We start from the raw sequence: 23,402 nt of genomic DNA, 5'->3' as shown, positions 1-23,402 counted from the left end.
TGAATCCGAAAATGTTTTAAAGTATGAGAGCTGCTAACACACTGCATTCGAGTTAAGGCGTGTGTGGTACAGTATATAGACGGAGGCAGCAGTAATAATGTTTAAATACAAAACATGTTGTGATGCTGCTACAGTAATATTACACTTTATCAAAGAATGTCTCAGTCTGAATTTAATTGCATGATAAATCAACTACAAATCACTTTTATCATTCTGTTTCTTTTATTTATATGATTCACATATCATTATTACAAATATTATGCTGGAGGTTTAAAGTAACTTTCAGAAAACCTGTAGTAGGGTGTCAGGTACAGTACGTTTCCAGTTTTAGGGAGATAGCGAGTGGACGTTAGTGAATCTTTCCACCTCTTGTTGCACAGTCGTGAATAGTCACTGGGATGCTCTAAAATAAATCACAATATAGTTTAGAAAGAACCTATGGGCGGCTCCGTGTCGCAGATGTTTGCATTGCCGCCTTGCTGAGCTGGAGCCCTCGGTTCAGTTCTGGACCCGGGAAACTGGAGTTCGCAAGATTTCCCCGTGTTCGCGTGTGTTTTCTCCGCGTCCTCCAGTTCCAGTCCAAAAACATACTGGTAGGTTAATTGGCTTCGGGGAAGACTGGTCCTGGTGTGAGTGGTGTGTGCCCTGCGATTGACTGGCGTCTCATTCAAGGTGTACCCTGCCTTGCGCCCGTTGCTTGCCAGGATAGGCTCCAACTCCCCCTCAACCCTGAATTGGACGTGTTCCGTATACTGCAAAGGAACAAGTAATAGGTTTATTCCATGCTGAAAAAAAGAAGAAAACACAACGTTTCGGTGTCACCTGAAGAAGGCTCCACGGCCGAAACGTTGTGTTTTCTTTCTTCTTTTTTTCCCAGCATGGAATAAACCTATTACTTGTTCCTTTGCAGCCTACGCATGCTGACGCAGCTACCCACCTGAACTACGTGTTCCGTATACTGTATGTATTGCATACACTGTGCTTTCGGTGGGAAACGATGTCCCTGATGCTGTAAAGGTGATTGCCCAGTAGAGGGCAGCAGAGTTCTAACTGATAATACATCTCTTTCGGTTTTGAATACAGTGCAGTACAGCACTCTGACTTGTTCTTGCGTGGCAGGGTTGAAGTATTGGGACATTTACAATGCTGCACACAAGGAATAGAAATAAGGTTATGGTACCTGTTCATGATAAACACGATGTAATCAAATTACACCACACAAAATTAAGATGAACTTTAAAGAAAAATAACGATTTACAGTATTCATATTTCTGCGTTGCATACGTGATTCTCAATTTGCCCGATTAAGATAATTACCGAAAAGCCACTGTGAGCTTCTCGTATTGAAATTTAGCATGGTTACTTTTTATACAGTTTTACTATGCTAATGAACATGTGTTCAGTCAATGTTCAGTGTGTAGCAAAAGGCGTTTTATCCATCTAACATTACGAATGAACAATCTCACTTAATTTTACTTCTGAATTTCTGGATTGGAAATTCCAGACAATAGGCACTTTTGAGGACAGGGATATGTTTAATGTTGCCTTCTTGAAGAAAACAAACTATTGGTTAAATCTGGGTTTGGCCGGCTGCTTTAAATTTTTCCTTTCCCTGTGGCCCTGCAATGGCTTGGTGTCCCATTCAGGGGAAGAGCCATTGTGTGCTCTCACTCGAACCCCTGCTTCCAGGGTAGACTCCAACATGCTGTGATCTTTACCAGTTTAAGAGACTTTCTATTAATAGGTGTGTTGATAGATTAAAGGACTATATGTGGACCCCACAATGATTTAGAGATATTTAAAAAATGAATACAATTCAGAAAGCCTTCACGACTCGGCTATGATTTCCATCTGAGGCGGTGAAGTCGTTTACAAAAGGAATATGTTTTTCAGTGTCATGGCAGTCCAGCAACCTACATCTTTATCGCATTACCTGTGGTTTGATAAGCCTCATGAACAAGGTTAGCGAGACCGGAGGGATTTCATTTCATGTACATCTGCTTACAGGCTTTAAAAGAACAAAGCCAGCAGGGCAGGCAGCAGGCACAAAGGCCATGATTTATCCAATACAGCAAAATCGTCATAACAACCACTCGGTTTGACTTAAATCTACCTAATTACCATTACTGTGGCCTGAGGACTGAGGTCTCAGTCAGCTATTGTTTAATAGAGGGAGGGTTTAATATGGATTTAATTTTTTCTGAGTCACTGAAATCAGATATTAAACTTTGAGAATATTGAACATGAGCTTTAAGCCCTCATGTGCATAAACATGGCAAGTGAAAGTAATAACATTATAACATTATTACTTTTGTAATTTCATTATGTCTATGAAATTAACCTGGGCCTGGATGTGCTGAGCCACAGTCCAGTAGCTTCTACAGGGTCACCCTCAAATAATCAATTTCCAAACACTTGAGACATTTTTCCTTTGACCAGTTAAGCGTATGATTTGCTCAGTTAAGTAGTTTACAGGTCAACTGAAATGAGAATGCAATGCAGCTCTCTGAGACCAAAGTTGGCTGTTCCTGACTTTCCCCCAAACCAATTAACTTAATAAATTAATCAAAACTCAAATGTGTTCTGAGTCTTTGGAAGTGGGGGTTTCAGTGGGACCCGTTAGACCCACTACCTTCCATGATCTCCCCATGCTAATGTTTAAGAACAGTTTCTGTGTATCCCCGCACCCAATATTAATAGCTGAGAGCCTTCACTCATGGTACTAAGGAGATTGAGGAGAAGGAAGAAGCAGAAGAAGAGAAAAGAAGAAACGTCATTGAAAGTCCTCACCTGTTTCTATGATCTTTAATACATGTATTTATTGTGACCACTTATCCTTTTAAGTGCAAGTGTTAAGACACTAAGAAGTAAACCTCATATGCCTCACAAATTCTGATTCTCTTCTAATACTATACAATATAAAATGTTTCAAGGCTGTTGGTTTTTTTCCACTGATGACTACACCTATTTTATTTGATCTGTATGAAGAGACCAACCAGCCTAAATGTGTCACCTCATAGTCGGCTGTTTTGTATACATTTCAACCAGTAAGGCGAGCTTTTGGCTACTTTAAAGCATGTTCACCTCATATCATCTTTGTACAGCTCCTTTGAAGCAGGTTAATTGCATCTATTAGGAATAAATCAGTATGATGGATAGCCCTATTCTATAACTTAAGCCTGCGGTAGCAGATGGGCCACTAATGATTGCTGATGTGCTAGTGAAGCTCACCGAGTCACACAGGGACTGAGCATACTTACCCTTTTACCATTGTAACTTCCTTGAGCAAACTTCATTTTGGCACATAGTCAATGAGTACCCTGTTTGCTTTTTCATGCCCAAACAGCTTATCCCCATTATAGCAGAGATAGGATTTCATGAATTAAATGCTTTCTGCAGTTAATTTACCGAGCACATGCACTGCACCCCCTTCATAATTTACTTTACGTAGGAGTGGTGGTGTTAGTAAATGTCATTTGATCTAAATAAAGAACTATATTTGACTTCTCCCTTGTGTCTGAGCAGGCACTACACTCAGAGTCATGTAGCAGGACCTGTTTTTAACCTCAGATCCAGATTGTGCTCCTGTGCTGAGAGCTCTGATACCATAGGCAGTAAAATGCTGATGTCAGATGTGAACATATTGAAATGTCATTGGCTATTAGATCAGTGAGCACAGAACACGAGAAAAAAGGGCCCCTGTAGTTTGTTTTGAACAAACTTGCACGAAGGAGTGAGCACATCAAAACATTTAAAATATTTGTGTTGCTTCATCAAACTAAACCTCCATTCTTTAATTAAAAATGCAAAATAAAACACCAAACCATCAAAACAAACTGCTTTGTAGATAAATGTTTAAAAGACTTTGCAGGGGCACTCTTGATGGTTCAAAACAACACAGACCCATGAGCCGAATGAAAATAAGGAGCCTGATACAGGTGCTTTTCATTGTCTCCCAGAGGTAACCCAGTGAAAACTGTAGCACAGTGAGTTATTTCACCATTGTCCTTTTGTGTGACTTACTTTGGGCAGAAAGGAAGAGGATGGTGCATTAGATGAAAGTAAATTGCACCCTTTTGCCTCATGCATTAATAGTATAATTTCCCTGTTGTGGATTTATATCCATTATCATCTCACATGAACTATAACCACCCCCTTGATCTCAGGGTGTCTCTTCATTATTAATCAATTGATGTCTCTTGATGCATCTGTTATTTTGCTTATTGCAACCATTGTATATTCATATTCTAAAAGTTGTTATTTGTCCATTGTCTTTTATATGTATTAAGAAACGTTTGGTGATTTTCCATTCTATCGTCAGGCCCTCTGCACTGTCTTTATTTCCACACCAGATGTTGAGATTACGAATCTAACACTCTTGCACAAACTTCAAAGTAAGCAGTTTTGCAAAATGTTAACACAAATAGTCACACAGATGAAGTTACAGATTAACAGTGGCATAAAGGGTCAATGCTGAAAAGATGCATTCTTCTTTCACAAAATAAATAAATCTAAAGGCCTATTTGAAAGAAAAAGCACCTGCATAATTAAAATCCTAGCATACACACACATTTCCGTGGTCTGTGCAGGGAATGAGATGGTATAGAGACAATGCTGAATTCTCCCAGGAAAGTAAAAAAATTAAATTACATGAACATTGTATTCTTTAAAAATTAAGGAACTACTTTGACATCTATTGTAGCTGGTTTGAGAAACTGAGATTATAACACACTACTGTATATATTGGTGGAGACAACCATTAAAACAAGACCTTACAAATGGTAAAGAAGGAAAATCCCAGGGATGAAAAACTTTACCATTTGGTATTATTTGTGAAATTTCCATCCATCTCTTCATTTTCTAACCACCTTAGAAAGGGCCTGTCCCGGCTAGCAATGGGCACAAGGTGGGGTATACCCTGAAAGAGATGCCAGTTCATTGCAATGCACCCACAGACACACTCACACCAGGACAAATTGTCTCAGAAGCCAATTAAGCTACCAGTATGTCTTTGGACTGTGGGAACTTTGTGAACACAAATATGGTACAGCACCTCAGGTCCAGAAAACTCCACACATATGGTACAGCACCTCAGATCCAGAACTGAACCCAGGGCCTAGTACAGTACCACCATGGCACAGATTTCTGTACCATTTTTGTACTTAAAAATACTCCACCTACACTATGAAATTCTAAGGCCATAGAAACCTGCTTTCCATAGCTTACCCGCATAGTAAAGTTTTCTATGCCAGCTGTCCTCAAATACACCCAACCTGTTTAAACAGGTTCCCGTGTAAGAGGCTGGATTAGAGGGAAGCAGCTGGCTCCTGCAGTCCATATGGTGTTCCAGTACTGTAATAATTCACTGTTTTCATTTGTCAGCTCAGTATAAGGTCACTGAGTCTATGTAGTCTGCTTTTGTAATGAATAATATTAAACGTTGGTTCCTTCTTTGCATTAATTCATATGACTAATGAATGTTTTTAAAATCTCAATTTTATTAATTTACTTATTTCCTTTTCAGATTAACAGGTGTAGGCTACATCTAATAACATTTTATAGGCAGTTGCTGTATTTTAAATAATAGGTTTGGTTGTTCAGTGATGAGGGATGTAACCTTCAAAGATTTTTATATATATATTGTTACATTAATTTGCGCTCCTTCTACAGTGGAAAATAAAACAAAAGGTAATTATCAGGTATGAACTTACTGATAGTTGCTTGGCTGTGTCAGTGCAGACAGTCTTTGCACATTAGTCTGATTGAGAGCTTTAGAATGACATTGTATATTTTAATTACACATCCCTACAGCAATATATGTGTGGTGTGAGTATGCTCAGTTAGATTTGATCACCCACGAAATGGGCAGTGTCATTATTCCACAAGGGAGAAAGGTCAAAATGTCAATGGGTACAACTCATTATTATTCACTTACTGAGCGATTGGAATAATGTTTAAACCAGTACTTACTGCAAAGAAGTACTTACTGAAGAAGGCTCCACGGCCGAAACGTTGTGTTTTCTTTCTTCTCTTTTCAGCATGGAATAAACCTATTACTTGTTCCTTGGCCCCAGGTGTACTAATACCAATTTTTTGGAAAGAAAAAATGCCATTTTTAGACCTTACAGACCAAGCCCACGACTTTCCTACCGGATGCATTCCGAGGGCTAACAAAAGCATCCGGAATCAACCAATTTAAACACTGATTCACTAGGAATAGGTTTGCATGGTTCCCAATCTTCATGGATCTCTGTCAGCATGGCAGGAGTGTCGTTATACAGGAGGTCCTAACAAGAGCACCGTGGAGCTCTCACAGTGTGTGGGATACTGCAGCTGAGTAGGTCTGCCCTTCCATAGAACAAGGGCTCCTTCCAAGAATCCTGCCATGTAAGTGTAGGATTTTCTTCTTTTGGTGCTCTTTCCTTTGAGCTGTCGGAGGAGATTTCCTTCAGATTTGTACCCCTGTATTTTCTGTAATGAGAGACCCACTTGTTGGGTCTTGGAGACCCACTGCTGGCCTTGGGGAGAAGGGGCTTGGCTACAGTTATTCAGCCTGGTCTTTGTGGAAAGTGTTAAACCCAATGAGGCAGCTGTAGATTAAGAGTTTAAACTTCAGGCCTGACAGATGGGGAAGGGATTTATTGAAGCAACTTGGTCTGAAGGTTTCAGCTACCGGGATGCAGAATGTCTTTTGTAAAAAAGTCTTTTGAGTTCAAGCATACCTGCATCAATATTTATCAGAATGATACTTTCAGTCACAGTCATGAATAAATATACATAGGATTTGGCGAGTAAAAGTAAAAGGGGAAGATCATCTTGAGATGTTTCGAAAAGCCATTGTAACATAAATATGCCGGAAATTTAGTGGAGTTATCAAGGAGGGCTGTTTTACAATTTTTGAAAGATAATTTTGAAGTCCTCTTTGTGGCTTTCTAAGATCCTCTTTGGAAATGGAACGCCGAGAGAATTCCCTCAGTAGGTGGAGCTGTTCTGCAGTAAGACATCAGTAGTGTGTATATTCAGTCTGAGTGATGAGGAGTCAACTGAAATGTACAACAGCTTCCTCCCAGCAACATCTGGATTTTACAGGGACAGATTAGTTCAGGTTCATGTGGTGCAACTTTTTACAGCTGCTGAGCAAATCATATTTTTAACTATAGCTTAAGGCAAACTGTCCTTCACTATGCCAATGTGTATTCTCAGTAATTTGTTACTGCATTGTATGGATCACTAAGAATGGAAGGTTTGTTTTCATGATCTTTTCCCATTCTCAAAGGTGCCCTTGCCAATATACAGATCCATTTACTGGTCGAAGAAGTCTCTCAGCTTCGATAACTCATAATCCGGAAGAGACAAGACCAAGGCTTCTTTCCAGCAAAACCATCCATCCATTTTGTAACCACTTTATCCAATAGAGGTCAATAGTGGATGCCACCCCAGTCCTCAGGTACCTCTTCACAGTCACTGCTACTGAAATCAGAACACGTCATAGGGGAGAAATGACTTCCAAATGATTTCCCCCACTACTGTCATTGGAGCAAACACATCATTTAAAATGATGACACAATATTTGCTGTTTGGTTGATTTATTGTTTGCTGTACATCAGGAGCCCTTGTGCAATTAGTATCAGTGTGAGTGCAAACATCATGTCTGTGTAACTGATAATTTCACAAATTCTCAACCATATCTGCAATTGTTCCATGTTAACTACCTTTTCTTTTCCTTAAGAATATATATATATTGCTATTGATTTCACAGCCAATGCCATTTTGAGATTTTAGAGTCTCTTGCAATCTCTAACATTTCATGTTATCTCAGCTGCCTATGTGAGAAAGCAAGTATTTTAAAATTCAGTAATTTTGCTCAGTAGGGCCGTGAAAGGAGTTTTGTTGTCTTGTTCTTGCCATCTTACATCTGTTTTTTGGGGAAGATAATTTCTTAACTGTTATATTAATTTGGTCACCATTTATTGTATTTTTATAGCACTTGTTGTATTAGGGACTAGGGTGTGCATCGTCTTTCCTTGAGTGCCACAGTGTTCTTTGTCTTTCATTTCAGCCAAGCTCTGAAGGATTTAATTGGATCAGCTTCTCAATTAGGAAGAGTTACCTATGGAGTTAGGAGGAGTTACAGTACCAGCTTTCCAGATCTGTGCTCATTGACAGTTTAAGGTTTGCAACAAATCCGCAGAACTGTGGCTCTCCAGAGCCAGGATTGCAGACCCCTGTGTTAGGGCACCATATTATTATATTATATTTTGTGTAATAAACCTGTTTAATGAGCACATATACAGGTGAAGTAACAATTTTTATACAATGTTGACAATCGTGTTTAATGATGAAACAATACAGCTATTCTACAATCCTTTAAAAAAATCAGAATGCTTCACCCATTTCTCTTTATGGAGATAGAGCTCTTTATTTTTTGCTTTCTTTATTTTTCCTTCAAAGTAGCTACTGTATACTTGTTTTCATTATACTTACAAATGCAAGAAGACATCATCACAACAAAAGGAAACATTTTCGTTTTGTTTTTGTGTTACATCCTATTTTCAATAACAATCAGGGCTCTGTTTAATGTAGCGTCTGTGACAGGGGTTTGGTGTTTACCTGATAAGGGAACATAACCGTGCTCTGGAATACTGGTTGCTATGGGATCCCAATTACTTCAAGGAGTGAGTCATTTATTCATTATTTGTAAGGAGCTAGCTTGCAAGCAGCAAGAATTTGTATTTCAGAAAAATAATTAGTTTTGTGTAAATTTCCTCATTTTGATTGTTTTGTCATCCACAAACTGTCAACCTGTAGATGTCTAGTGTTTTCTGTTGCTACTGTTTTTTAATACAGATTGGAGAACACTGTACTTTGCATGCAAGCCTTCAGAGTCTGATAAGGTGCACTTGTCCCTTATGATTAGGTTCACCAAAGCATGGCTATCACATTCATTAATAAAGTCAGCCTCATTTTGTCAGCCTGGTTGTATACATGTGTAAATAAGATCTAAAGAATAGAGAAATGTATATTTTATATTTAATATATGCTATATGCTGTATTGATTAAATGTTATATAACAAAAATAGGACACAGTTTAATATGAAAATCTATATTTATATAGTTGTCAAACTACAATACACATATGAAAATGATTAAATAAATGTATTGTTCACCGAAGTGGAAAGCAGATATTGCCCTAGTCAATTCACCTGATACATTTCCCCCCATTACTGTGATTGGAGCACACACAGCATTTAAAATGATTTGGTTAGACTATTGCATAACAGCTTCCTTTATCTGACGTGCATCCTGACGTGCTCCAGAAAGTAACTAATTACATCAGATGCCAATGATGTATAACAGATGAGTAACAACAGGGCACAGATACAGTGACATTTGCAGATGGTGTCGGCTCATGATGACTCACAGGTGACCCTAGGTAAAAGGCCAGTAAAATCACTATCGACAGAGGAGCACTGTCAGAAAGGCTCTTCTGCTAAGCAGCACCTGTTTGAGAGGACATGTGGAGTACTTCCTCCTGACGCTTGGTCTGTCTTTTTCCACCTTCCTTTTGTAGGTCTGTCTGAAGGAAGGTCAATGCAGATAAGTGGCTTAATCCTCTGGGGCTGTTTAAACCCAGATAAGCTTTTAATTCCTCAAAGTTTTGACTGTATCGGTTAAATTAAGGGGATTCTGTACAACTGCAAGGTTTTGCCAACATTTCCAGACTGGTATTGGGAAAAGCTATTTTCATTGTTTATAGGTCGTGTAATTCTTCGCAAGTGACAGACTGAAACACTAGTATAATACTACAAAAAAACTGACCATAAAGAACAGTGGCAGGGCTGACGTTTCCTGTCATGTTTGTCAATGAAACAGGTCTGAAGAGTATTCTTTCACAAGAGAGCACTGATGTGTTGCCATCATTTAGAGTGTGCAATTTTTACATGCTGTTGTTTCCTGAAGAATGGGACCAATGTAGAGCCACACTTTGTCCATTGCTGTGTGCCTGAATGTCCACATTCACACGCTTCTCGTTTACAGCATCTCGGGCTTCAGCAGATCACATGGAGAGTACAGATTATATCCACATATCCACACACTTCAAGGATTTGTTACAGATAATCAGGGTGTTTTTTTTAAAACTGGAGACTAGGATAGGATCTAATATAAGACACTGAGTAATGCCAGTCACACTAAGATGACAGATACTTGCCATTCTCATCAATTCACATAGAACTGATTCATTTTCCCTGCTCTTCTGGCTTCAAAAATACAGTGTTGTTGAGTGTTGAGATAATGTGATGGTACTAAATTTTAGCTTTGCAAATAGTGAATGATCCATTAATCCATAATTCGATTTGCGTTCTTTCTGTGGTTTAAATTAAGAATCTTGATTGAACATTTAGGGTATCCTATAGGGTTGTCTTACCTTATATCACTTAAAGATAGGGTTCCAGCCCCTGCACCTGTAGAAATGAGACTGTACAGTGTATGTACATCTGCTTTTTTACTTCAATCAATTATCGTCTGAAAGTGCTAAGATTAGTATGAATTTAAGCTGCTGATGGACAATACAGTATGTACAAGGTCAAAGACAGTTGTAATTATTAAGACTTAATAATTTTTTATGCTATTTTGACATGGCAATTAGTGTTGCTACTGTATAGATCTTTGATCCAAGGTTTGATTCTGGTTTGAGGTGCTTTCTGTGTGGAGTCTGCATGTTCCCATGTCTTCATGTTTTCTCTGGGAGCTCCAGACAAAGACTTGCTGGCCAGGTTAACTGCAGTCTCTAAATGGTCACTGTGTGTGTGCGTGCAAATTGTGATGGACCGGTGACCTATCGTGAGTGAAGTCCTGCCCTTCCATGCATCCTATACATGCATGACAGTTTCTATGTTGCCGCAATCCTTTCCATGAATAACCCATATACACCCATATTTCCTCATACAGATCTAAGGAAGCTATCCTTTGTTTCTGCTTCTTGTAATTTGCACCTTAACTGCTTTGCTTTCAGGCCGACAAAAAGAATAGCAATTTATCTTTACAGTGGAGCCCAAAGAAACAGCAGTCCTGTTCTGCATTTTCTGTCAGTAAATACTGCGTAGTAGATGCTGCTTGGTATTCATCTGGCTAATTACTACATCTTAATTGCTGGTATTAAGCTTGTTCAGGGCACTAAGATCTAAAAATGCACTCTAAATGAACACATTACTGGTTGTGCTGCTTGTTGACAAGTCACTTTAATGTGCCAAAACTGTTTTCACTTGCCGTGTATAAGGCTTGTATAATATAGTGATTATATTTATACCACATGAAAAAGGCACCCAGCCATGAATTATCAGGGCAAAACAGACAGGTCAGTAACAAAGTCGTTTTCAGTTTCTGTTCCTGCCTGGGTTTCTTTTTCTTTGCGTGATAGTTTCTCGGTATTTCTGGAAACTTGTCTTTCTAGTTTTTTTAAAAAAATTGAACCATTATCATAGGTGTCAAGCGCATGTAGGATAACTTCAGATTTTTTACCAACATGTGATACTGTGGCTGTGGGTGGTAGGAGAGATAGATAATGTCTATCTGTGTATTTGCATGAGGCTATGCAAATCCCTCCCACCAATATATTAGCATATTAAAGAAAGGTGTAAAATAACTGACCTTTTTGGCAGCATAATTTTTAATTAAAAAAAAACATTCTTCGCTGAATGCTATTCTAATGCACAGTTCTTCAGAAATCACGCACAGGCAACACTATTCTTGAAACAGCTACTCCTTAACTCACGGTTTGAATTTGCCGGCGCATCTCTTTAACTGGGACGAATCAGCCGTATCATAAACACAGCTGCTTCATTATTTATTGAAAAGAAGATGGCGGAGTTCTCCCCAGTGCTGCCGCTGAGGGATGGAGATGATCGGTTCGGGCAACCCGTCTTTTCCCGCTCGCGTTCCGGTTCGGAATCCGAAACCGAGCTGTCGCAGAGCCTGGCCCGGACCAAGACCCGTTCCTACGGTAGCACGGCCAGCGTTGCAGCCCCGCTGGCGGAGAAATACATTGTGCACCGAGTCGCGGCCAGTGATACCCTGCAAGGGATAGCTCTCAAATACGGAGTAACGGTAAGAATCTTCAAACAAAATGTTTAAAAGATCAGGTTGTTGTTTACAGAGAAATCTGCTGGGCAGATAACAATGTTTTCTTTGGCACAGCGAGCCTTAGGGTAAGCACGCCGGTTTACCCAGCACAGCGACATTCACTGTTTACAGAAGAACTGTCGCCCAGTTTCCCAAAGATTCACAGCCGGGTTGTTATGAATATGATTAAACACTGGAGCTTAATAAAATATAGTATGTTCAAAACGTAGCTATATTGTTCGTGCAGTGCATGACATCATCTACAGAAGGAACTGCTTCCATATGGGCATGCTTATGTACCAGGAAGTAGTTCTGTACTCGTTCTAGCTGCACCAGTCTATTAGCAACATAAATATACATTGTGATGCAAAGAATCGTTTACAGGTATCACCCCGTTCCTAGGCGGACATATATATATTCATTCCAATTTCAAATAGATAAAATCAGTTAATACAGGAAATGAACATTACATTAACATTACCTACTTCTGTATTGTGCAGTGTATTGCATTCAGGTGCAATATGAAATAAGATTTTATTTGTACTGTACTAAGAAATAACTACAGGCAAGACTCAGGACTATATTAACTATAGCTGAGATGCATTTCAATGTTTGCTTTACTTGTTGAGATCTGGGGTAGCAGGGAGGTGCAGTGCTTAGCATTGCTGCCTCACAGGGCTTGTGCCCTGGGTTCAATGGCTGGGGTGCTGTCTGTGTGGAGTCTGTACATTCTCCCCGTGTTTGCGTGGGTTTCCTCCAGGTGCTCCGATTTCCTCCCGCAGTCCAAAGACATGCTGGGAGGATAATTGGCTTCTGGGAAAATTGCCCCTGATGTGTCTGTGTGCCCTGTGATGGAATGGCGTCCTGTCCAGGGCGTTCCCTGCCTCGTAATCGTTGCCAGATAGGCTCTGGCTCCCCCACAGCCCCGAATTGGAAAAAAGTTACTAGAAATTGCATGGATGCCTATTGTGTCAGTTCATCTGATATAAAACAGGTCTTGTAATTTCTTTATGATAACTTTGTGAATCTGTTGCAGTTGTGTTTATTCTGGTGCTCAATGTATTACCTTTTCTTCATGTTTTCATCTAATAAAGATGTATAATAAATCCACAATTATAAAGGGAAACAAGACACGCTCAGAATGCTCTCTGGTTTGCAATACAGTATTTTACAAAATTTTTCTAGCACTTATGGTTGCATACTGTCTGCTTTTAATGTTAATCTTATCTTCTGTTTTGGCTGTAACAGTCGAATTGAACAGTCTGTTTGATCTTGACCCAAGTGCTTGAGTTCAGATGTCATCTCTGGTAATGATTGGGTGAATTAATCTTTCCTTTGCTGCAATGTCAAACCTTGAGTTTTCTCTTTCTTCATTGTTTTTTTTTTCAGATGGAACAAATAAAAAGAGCAAACAAGCTCTTCAGTAATGATTGTATCTTCTTAAGGACGACTCTGAGCATTCCAGTCTTCTCGGAGAAATCCACGCTGCTCAATGGACTCAGCTCTCTAGAGTCTCCAGAAAGCGAGGCCAGCGACAGCTGTACACCCAAATATGAGTGTCCCAGCGTGACGCAGGATGGTGAGGGTAGCTCATCTTCATCCACTTCTGCTGCTCCGAGCCCCCAGGAACCAGACAGCCGGGCCACTCAGCCTGAGGAGCTGTCAGCTAAAGACTACTTACACAGACTGGACTTGCAAATCAAACTCTCGAAACAGGCTGCTAGGAAACTGAAAAAGGACGATATCGGGTAAGATTTTAATCATAACAAAATGACCTACTGTATGACGTTCAGGAAGGCCGAATGAAGGAAAATATTACTGGTTGTGGCAGAATAGGAAATGGTAAAAAAAAAACCAGTACCCATGAAAGCATGTAGGAAAGGTTTTGGCCGAGCAAGTTTTGTTCTTCAGATGGATCCAGTCTAGACCTGCCTCTCTGCTCCTCCTGTTCATTCTTCAGTCAGGTGTTGAATGGCTCCGCATCCCTTTCTCCTGTCAGGGCTTTGCGTTGCATGCACAGCCGCTACAGAATGAAAGTGTAACAATCTCGCCACCTCTGCAATAACATAAGCAAGTGAAAAAACCTGTGTGGCTTTTGAGCACAAGGAAGGCATTTTATCCACCTTTTTAATCGTCGCCTGCCAGCCAATCTCTTCCTATAGCACAATGCTGTATGTGCATGTGTTCTCACGACAAAGAGGATCTAGAGGTCCTGAGCTGTGCATCCCCAGCCTCTGTTTGCCTTGTTTCTGGAAGCCATTGAGTTCCTGTGTCTCGCCTGTTTGATATTGTAATTGAATGGAAGTGTGGGGTGTGGAAGGAGCAGGGTTGTTACTCTAAGATTCACCACCAGTTAAAGGGGAGGTGACTAGAAGCTTTGGAGAGACAGGTGATACCTAGGAGGTCCTTCACTTCTGCAGCCACACTTTGCTGTCTTGGCACTGACTATGGAGTTCTTACAATGCAGTGAAATGAGCTTCAGTATTTTTCAAGGTTATAGTTAAAAGAAATGCCTTTTTTTCTTCAATATAATTGTAAACCCATCATATTGTCTATACACTGCACTAGGTATCTCAAATCTAGGACAGTTTGGGGTCAATTCAGTCTCTTTTTAGGCCACCAGAGCACTCCCAGTCAGCTGCTGTTGTGTATATGCTTTGTGCCTTTCACATGTATAACGTCTATGTGCAGTTCTCCCTCTGCCTGCATGTTTTCTATGTGCTCTGGGTTGCTCACACATTGTACAAACAGGCTATCTGGGTTTATTGGTGTTCGTAATCCCTTTTGTGGTGCAGTCCCACCTTGTGTCCTATGCTGCCAGGAATGTCTGTGACCCTCACGAAGAATAAGAGGCTTTTTGATGATGAGCGGATATTTGGATAACTGGTTGAGAACTTATAGAGGGAGGATCACAAATCTAAGCCCAACTGTCTTGTTATTATTTCCTTACACTTATATAGTGCTGTTCTGGACACTCCTCTCAAAGCGCTTTACAGGTCATAGGGACTCCCCTCCACCACCACCAATGTGCATCCACACCTGGATGATGTGACAGCCACCAATGTGCACCAGTACACTCACTACACTATCAGTGGGGAGAAGAGCAGAGTGATGAAGCCAATTCATAGATGGGGATTATTAGGAGGCCAAGATTAGTAAAGGCCAGGGGGAAATTTGGCCAGTTTAACACCCTTACTCTTTTCTAGAAACATCCTGGCATTTATGACCATAGGGAGTCAGGACCGCCTCGGTTCTACTTCTAATCTGAAGGATGGCACCTTTTTTTTTTTACAGTATGGTGTCCCTGTCACTATACTGGGACATTAGGACCCACATAGACCGCAGAGTGAGCTCCCCCTACTGGCCCCACTAACACCTCCGCCAGCAGCAACCTTAGCTTTCCCAGAAGGTCTGCTATCCAGGTACTGGCCAGGCTCACACTGCTGGGCTCCAGTGGGCTGCTAGTTGTGAGTTACAGGATGATATAGCTGCTGGCTGTCTTATTGCAAACAACACAAAAATCTTTTTTAATGCTCTGGAAATGGCAAAGTTTTTCTTAACTTGCCAGGGTTCTAAGTGAATCCAATAGCTCAACTGAGTGGCTCCAGAACTGAAGGAGACCCTCTAGCTACACAGCTATGTATCATTAGGCACAAGTTTAACCGTTTCAACAGTGGTTTTATGTTAGGATTATCATTACGCTCTGTGTTTGGCTAGGGTGAAAACTGTGGGTTAAAGTTTATGATCTGAGGATTGGAGTAATGGGTGGATTTGATGGACTAGAGCCATGCTGTTGCTGTGTTTGTGATCATGGTTAGAGATGGTTGAAGGTGAGGGGATCGGCCTGGTGTTGGGGTCTTGGATATGGTCTGGGCATGGAAAGTCTCAGACCATTTTTAAGGTTCATTACTCAGTCAGACTTAGTAAGTCACAGAGGCCTTATGATTCAGATGGTGAGAATTTATCAGTCTAGTGTCATATGAGTGTGTTCCTGTCATAATAGAAAAATAGAAGACAGATAATAATAATTGCGTACACGTATATATTACACCTTCTGGACACTCCACTCAAAGTGCTTTATAGGTAAATGGAACTCTTCCAATGTGCAGCATCCACCTGGATGATGCGATGGCAGCCATAGTGCGCCAGAACGCTCACCACACTTCAGCTATTAGTGGGGAGGAGAACAGACCAATGAAGCCAATTCATAGATGGGGGATAATTAGGAGGCCATGATAAGGTAAGGTAATTGGTAAGGACCAATTGAAAATTTTGCCAGGACGCCGGGGTGACATCATTACTCTTTTCGAGAAATGCCCTGGGATTTTTAATGACCACAGAGAGTCAGGACCTCAGTTTTACATCTCATTCGAAGGACGGCACCTTTTTACAGTATAGTGTCCCCGCCACTATACTAGGGCATTAGGACCCACACGGACCACTGGGTGAGCGCCCCCTGCTGGCCCCACTAACACCTCTTCCAGCAGTAACCTTAGTTTTTCCCAGAAGGTCTCCCATCCAGGTACTGAGCTTCAGTGGGTTGCCAGTTGTGAGTTTCAGGGTGATATGGCTGCATATCAAGGCAGATACATACAGTATTAGAATCCTTCAACCAGGCTTCTCTTGTTCTTTACTCTGGTGTTTTAGGCACTGCTTTACACAAAGGGTTGTGGGAGTGTCGAATCGCCTACCCAGCCACGTTGTTAAAGTTGATATTCTGGCTTCTTCTAGGTAATGGCCGGATAAGATGCTTGGATCAACTATCTAATAACTACCAAATGGTCACAAGCTAGAAGTTTGTACTTAAGTCAGTTCATGTTTTCAACCATAGTCTCTGATAATTGACAATAGGCTGAGACGGGAGACTGGGGTGATTTCTTAAAATAAAATCTAATTAGTGCTTGTGCGCTTGGTTTCAAGCTGGAAGTTGCCTGCACCTTGTCGGGGGTGTTAAGGGACCGTCGGTGATTTCCCCCACTCTTTTCCTGCTCCCCATAGTGTGGCTATGCTTGTAACTGCCAAGACTCTCTGCCAGCCATACTGTGAGCCCTGAGATTTTTCAGAAGGCTGCACCCCAAGAGACTTTCAGTTTCTCTCTGTTGCTGTCAGGACTGGAGAAGGGCTCTGACAAATCTGTACCAAAACCCGCCAGCCGAATTGAATTAAGGCTTGAGAAAGCAGAAGCAGGTTCATCGATCATTGCGGCTCTCTCCGCAATAAAGTCTCTGGTTTTGTCTCCTTTCGTAGAAAAAAATACTTATAGAATGTTTTTTCAGATAAATGTCTACTTTTTTGGTCATGATGTGCAGAGAAGGTTTGTAGATTTGTACGCAAGCTGGTCTTTTTATGTTACCGGAGTTAAAAATATTTGTGAAAATATTTGTGTTTTTGCAGCGGTAAGTTAATTTGGAAGGCTAAGCCCCCCAGAAGGGTGAAATGTAAGAAAGGGTAAAGTGACTGGTATAAACGCAAGACTCAGTGAATAAAATGCATCCTCACAAGTGAAGAGACATTGTCATTTTGAAAAAGGGTTATTTCCTGGAATAAAGTGGGAGGGTTTTCCTGGATATAAATAAAAGGCCAACAGTTTCCACAAAATGTTGAGTTTTTTTTTCTTTTAAAATTACTTTTTAAGTTCTAGATCTTATAACAGCCTAACAGAAATAAGGGAGATTGATCACCCATGGTGCTTGCTGCATGGGGCGGGACGCTCAGTTGTAGAAATGAATTTAAAAATGTAAAGTTGCAAAAAAAGAGGATTAATTCAACCCATCGAGCCCATCTGATAGTTAGTAGCTAATTAATGGAAAGATTTCATCAATGCGTCTTTGAGGAAAAAAGCCAGAGTGTTGGCTTCAACAACATGTCTGATAGCTTGTTCCATTCTCCCACAACCCTTTGGGTAAAGACCTGCTTCTTGTTCTCAGTTTTAAACCTCTAAGCACTAATGGATGGTACAGTGGAAGTACTTTACTCTATTAAGAAACTCTGCTTCTCTGGAGTGGTGAGAGAGAATTCTAGATATTGTCTGCTCTGTGGTTCATTTTCGAATAGTGAACACTGGACAGTACATTGAAATGAATATGTTGTGCAGTAGCGTGGACTGGTGATGAGGGTGATTATTATTTTTTCTTATTATTCTTTTTCAGTGTAATACTTACCGTGCACTTTTTAGTCATTTGAAAACTGTGTAAAAGTTGTCTTATCAAGTTTCAGGCTGTGAAGCTGTGCATTTCTATTCCCTGTGTAACAGACTGTCAGCAGAGTGCATCGTAACTGCAAATTTCCATGACACGGTGGCACTGCTGCCTCGCTGTTTCTATTATTTTTGTAAAGATCCATGCTAGGCAGCCTTCCTTCCATAGCTGATACTGGTATGACACGATGTTGCCCCAAGCAACAGTTTCCACGAAGCTGTCACATGACAAGGAAGAAGCTGTTGGTTAACTGATGGCTCTGTTCGAATTCTGAACTACTGCTCTGATGAAAATCTGACCACTCAGAAGCACAAAAAGCTCCTGTATTCTTAAGAAGAGAATTGGAAAGAAATACGTAGTTTTTTAAAAAAAAATCAAATCTGATAGAAGGTCCACATTTTCTGTGAAAGGTTCTGTTGTGTGGGTTTCATATATTAAATAATATTGAAACAAAGCAATAAAATAAACTTTTAAAAATGTTAAATTTGATTTGAAATTACCATCTTGATTTGTTGTTTCTCTTGTCCATACGGCCATACAGATGTCCCTATGGTTTTCATGGAGACATGCTGGCATGTTTTGTCACAGTGTCGTTTGAATATTACACTGGCATGGCACTGAAATATGTTTCATGGCAGTGCTCTAATATTTTGTTCAAATGTTTGATCCAAGCAGCAGTGGAAGTTAATGTGCTGTTTTAATGGGAGGAAAAGCCGGGCCACGCTGTGAATCATTGACTCAGCTCAAGAAGCCTTCCTTCTCTATTGTCATTGCTGAATGCTTTTGGCTTTTACAGCATTTCTGTCATTATGTTCTGTCATTTGAGAAGAGGAAATGCCTTGTATTTGAAAAAAGACACTCTGAAATGGCAAAAAGGTTTCCTAGTTTATTGGCGTTTGCTCGTATGTCAGAGATCATAGAACTGTGTAATAAAGGCAGCAGGCAGGTCTCATTGTGCCAGCAGGAAGCTATATGTAAGAACAGAATAGCAAATAAGAACAGAGAGACACTCATGCTCCACACAGAGAGTTAGGGGGCTAAGGAACAATTCACACGGCATTGTTTACATCAAAATCTTGCAGTCTTTCAAGACACGGCTGGATGAATTCCTGGCATCAGTTAGGTACTAACTACCGAGTAAGCTTGTTAGGCTCAATGGCCTTCTCTCGTTTGTAAATGTTCTTTATTGTAGTCTGAGCCTAGTTTTGAAAGTTGAGTGGAATTTATAGAAATTAATTACCCCAATTATAATCACAAATTTTACTGGGTGTATATCTTTTTATCTGTTTTATTAAGCAAAATTAATCAATGGTTTCCCATACTCTACAGAGAAGTCTGAATGATTTTGTTATAAAAATATGCTTTTCAGATTTATTATTGTCTCTCTCTTACGATGACCGCGGACAGCAGTAGGCCTTTTGAATTAATTGGCTGTCTTTCAGGCTGAACAGGTTACTGGTGAATAAATAATAAAGCTTATTCACAAATTAAAGTGGAGCTCTATCCTGTTTCATAGAGGGTGGCTTATGTGCTTCTGGAGCTTTCAGGAGGATGTTCTAGGTCAGGTAGTAGCCGGATGTGCTATTTATAACTGAAGGACGTATGAAGGTAGACAGGTTTTCGGTAGAGTGTCCGCAACAACCCCAAAGCATGACCTTTTCCAGCCTTTAGTTTTAGGTTGATTAATGGCTTACAGGACACAGAAATAAAACATATTTTTAAGATTCTTTGATTTAAGATGTCTGAAAAGGAATGATGCCATAAGCAAGTGCCAGGGATTTATGAAATGGAAAAATTAACCTTTCGGTTAAGACTCCAGAAGGAGATTTTTGAGAGAGATTGGGAGAGACGGATTATTTACATTACCTATTGATAATGATTGTATGTTTTTGGAAGCTTGTTCTTTTTTTTCTTCACCTTCCTTCACCTTTTTAACCTCTGTAAAAATGCAAAAGAATGATAAATGACAGACTTTATACTCATTTATATTTGGAATACTTGAGGTTTTGAGATGACTGGCAACCTTTTTCTTTTTTGTTTCTGATTACCTATGTTTGTTCTTACAAAAAAACAAAAAAAAACATAAGTAACAAAAAAAGAAAGTGTAATGGCAGCAGTATTGTTCTGGGAGCTGGCGATAACACGAGTCACAGTGAGTCAACTTTCTGCTCTTGTGGAATTACCACGTGCGGCCCATGTTCTGTGTACTGTCGAGAGTGGGGCTAGCTGGGCTCAGTGGCAGGAGGTGTCACATAAGCGTGACTGCAGTAGAAGTGTCAAACTGTGCAAAGGGAGGTGGAGGGAGAGAGAATAAAAGAGTGATCAGACAGATATTTTGGAGATGCTGTCCAGATAAAAAGCGGCATAATTAGTAGAGTCAGCTGGACTCGCACTCTGTACTCCAAGATAAGTTTTATTAAGCAATTCTCAAAGTTTTGGCACCAACACGTGAAGCTCAACAAGGCTCAGAAAAGCTCTCACACTTCCAAAATACATACCAGGTCTCTGGGTGTGAAAGGCACCTATTACTAACATTCACAGTGCAACTCATGCTTGATGCTGTTCAGTGAAAATAAAGATTTCTAGACAAAAGAGGGAAAAAAAACACATTGTAAGGTGGCGCTTGTTTTGCCATTTTCGTTCTCCTTGTGTTTTTGGGAGGTGGGGTTTTCAAAAAGGCCTACAGATGTACCTGTTGCTCGAGAGCTTGTAGTCCGGTAGGTTTGCGAGATATCTTTAAACCCCTAGAGGTTATCAGTAAAAAAAAATAAGAGACCGCAACAGAAACAAAAACCAACGGAGGCCACAGTTTTAGGGAACATGCACCAGTGCACTGCTAGTGTGTGTCCCAGGCGTGTGATGTGTGTAGCCTGAGTGCAGTTTCAGTGCTATGCAGTGCCATTCCCCAGAATTCCACTACACCTTGACCAGACCTCCAGCCCCAGAAGGGACTAGCAGCACTATCCAGCTTCCAAGGGGTGATGTCGCCTTCTGCAGCAGGCTCAGTGCCAAATGAGCCCTGTTTGAAGAGCAGCAGGCCATCAGCCCTGTGCGGAGGAGGAATCTGTTCTCTCAGTGCAGAATACCTCACTTCCTATCAAAACAAGCCATTTCATTTCAATTCCACGTGAGAGCGTCAAAAGTAATATCTCTGTCAGTCTGCGCCAGTAGAGTGGGTATTGGATTGTATCCATTTATTTGTTTGCGAATTAGCCGGATTGTAGTATGTGGCTGTTGTGTTAAACATCCGTGAATGAAAACAATATTTTATTTCTTCTTTTGTGCTTGCAGACACAAGGGGGAAGAGGCGCCACATGCAGCATCTTCATACCAGAGTATTGATTAAATCGATTGACAGCTGACGTAGGAGACCCAGGATTTGAAGATGAAAGTGTTTCTTTGTTTACCTGGACAGCCAATGGTGAAATCTGGAGCAGTGACAGCTGAAATATTCGGCACATTTGTCATTTGTTTTTCTAATTTGCGTTGACCAAATTATGGAACAGGACTTTCTGTCCATGGATTTGCACTGAGCTGTTCTGCTTTGCCTTTTTTAAAGTCTTATTTTTAATCCCAGGTCCTTACTTTTATTGGCGAGAGTGTACGTTGTTGTTCCAGGCACCCACGGCTTGTTTCCGCTGAGAGCTTTCACTACATGTGCCACAAAACAGGTGTCTAATAACCTCTACTGTACAGAGTACCTCTTGTGAACTCTTCACATTTACTATAATATTACAGATTAGCATGTTAGAAAACTGATATTAGCACTGTACCCATGCAGTATCTATACAATATATCCCTTTACTATATTAACTGTTCTTTCTTTCCTGAATATGTAGCATTCCTATCAATATATTCCTTCCTTCTTCAGCCATGTAACACTGATTTTGAATAAGCTGTGGGTGCATGGACACCTTAATTTCTCATTTGCCTATTTAAAGTCATGCTTTGAGAGGGTTAATTCTATTTTGAAGTATGCATGTGTTGGTTTGTGTGTGGTGCGTCAAGTTATAAACCTTCTTGGCTTGGGTTCGGTGTTATTGTGCTTTGATTGTTACTTATGGTTTTGAATATCAATAAACTTGACTGTTCTGAAATCCTTTCAACAAACTTGTTTCTGGAATTTTTTGTTCCCCCTTCCTTTGGTTTTTTTGGTTAGGGGAGGGGGCAATAGTTGATCAGACAAAGAAGGACATAGTCTGTGATGTTAAATGTTCACTATCAATGTAAATGTTAGTTTTCCTCACACAGACAAATGTGTACATAGTGACAAAATATGCGTATTGTGAAGGCATTTAAGAGTCATGTTCATATACTTCTCAATATGCCTTTTTTAGATGCATTTACTAACTTGTAATTGGCAATTGTTACTGTCTTTGCAGTTGTCATTAGTGGGTATCTGTTAATAATGTACATTGAAAGGTATGAAGCAGTTAAAATATTCTAAAGCAGTTAAATTGTAACTTTCTGCTGCGTCTCATTAAATCACAAAAAAAAACTTTTTCTTGCTCTGTCTGCATTGAAACCAGCCAGCTTGTCTTATTTTCCTGTCATCGGTGTTCTCATCTGATACATATTTATTCTGTTGGCATCCATTGTTAATTATACACGTGCTATCAGTTGAAAAATATAATAAATGTCTTGGCAATTATTGTAAGATCTTATCTATAATATTTTTGATTTATTTTTCAAATTACCTGTCCAATTAGAACTGATATGCTTTGTAACTCCTTTTTCCTCTTCCTTGTGGTTAAATTGGCCTTGTCAAATGGAAGGGGTGGAAAGCTGTAATTTGTCTTAAACTAGTTATTTTGTCAAAGCTACCTGCTCATGCATATACAGCATAAGAACATGTATGAATACATTTGAATTCTCATTTGCAAATTGTGAATCATCTTCATAGGTTACTATCATTTTGAATGATGTAATTTTGTTTTGCTTTTATATTTACAACAAAGCTTATCCAGTTCCATATGTAATACTGAGTACTGGAGGGGGAACTTGTCACTGTGTTACGTGTAGTTAAATCAGAGAAAAAAAGTTTTTGATATGAATTAATTTCTGATTTGTTTTAAACTAATTGGA

At 40.0% G+C, this 23,402-nt stretch overlaps 1 protein-coding gene across 1 annotated transcript; it reads left to right on the top strand.

Annotated features, from left to right (window-relative positions):
* The first annotated feature begins 11,835 nt into the window (after nt 1-11,835).
* lysmd2 (LysM, putative peptidoglycan-binding, domain containing 2) lies at nt 11,836-22,816 on the top strand. The gene is made up of 3 exons (XM_088922425.1): nt 11,836-12,105; nt 13,510-13,868; nt 21,609-22,816. Exons 1-3 carry the CDS (start codon nt 11,860-11,862, stop codon nt 21,661-21,663), a joined length of 660 nt encoding a protein of 219 aa, XP_088778551.1. The 5' UTR covers nt 11,836-11,859; the 3' UTR covers nt 21,664-22,816.
* Nucleotides 22,817-23,402: the final 586 nt, after the last annotated feature.

The sequence above is a fragment of the Atractosteus spatula genome, chromosome 7, assembly GCF_055471065.1.
Source record: "Atractosteus spatula isolate fAtrSpa1 chromosome 7, fAtrSpa1.hap1, whole genome shotgun sequence".
Taxonomy (NCBI): domain Eukaryota; kingdom Metazoa; phylum Chordata; class Actinopteri; order Semionotiformes; family Lepisosteidae; genus Atractosteus; species Atractosteus spatula.
Note: the sequence above shows the minus strand (reverse complement) of the source record. Positions and strands in the feature narration are given on the sequence as shown.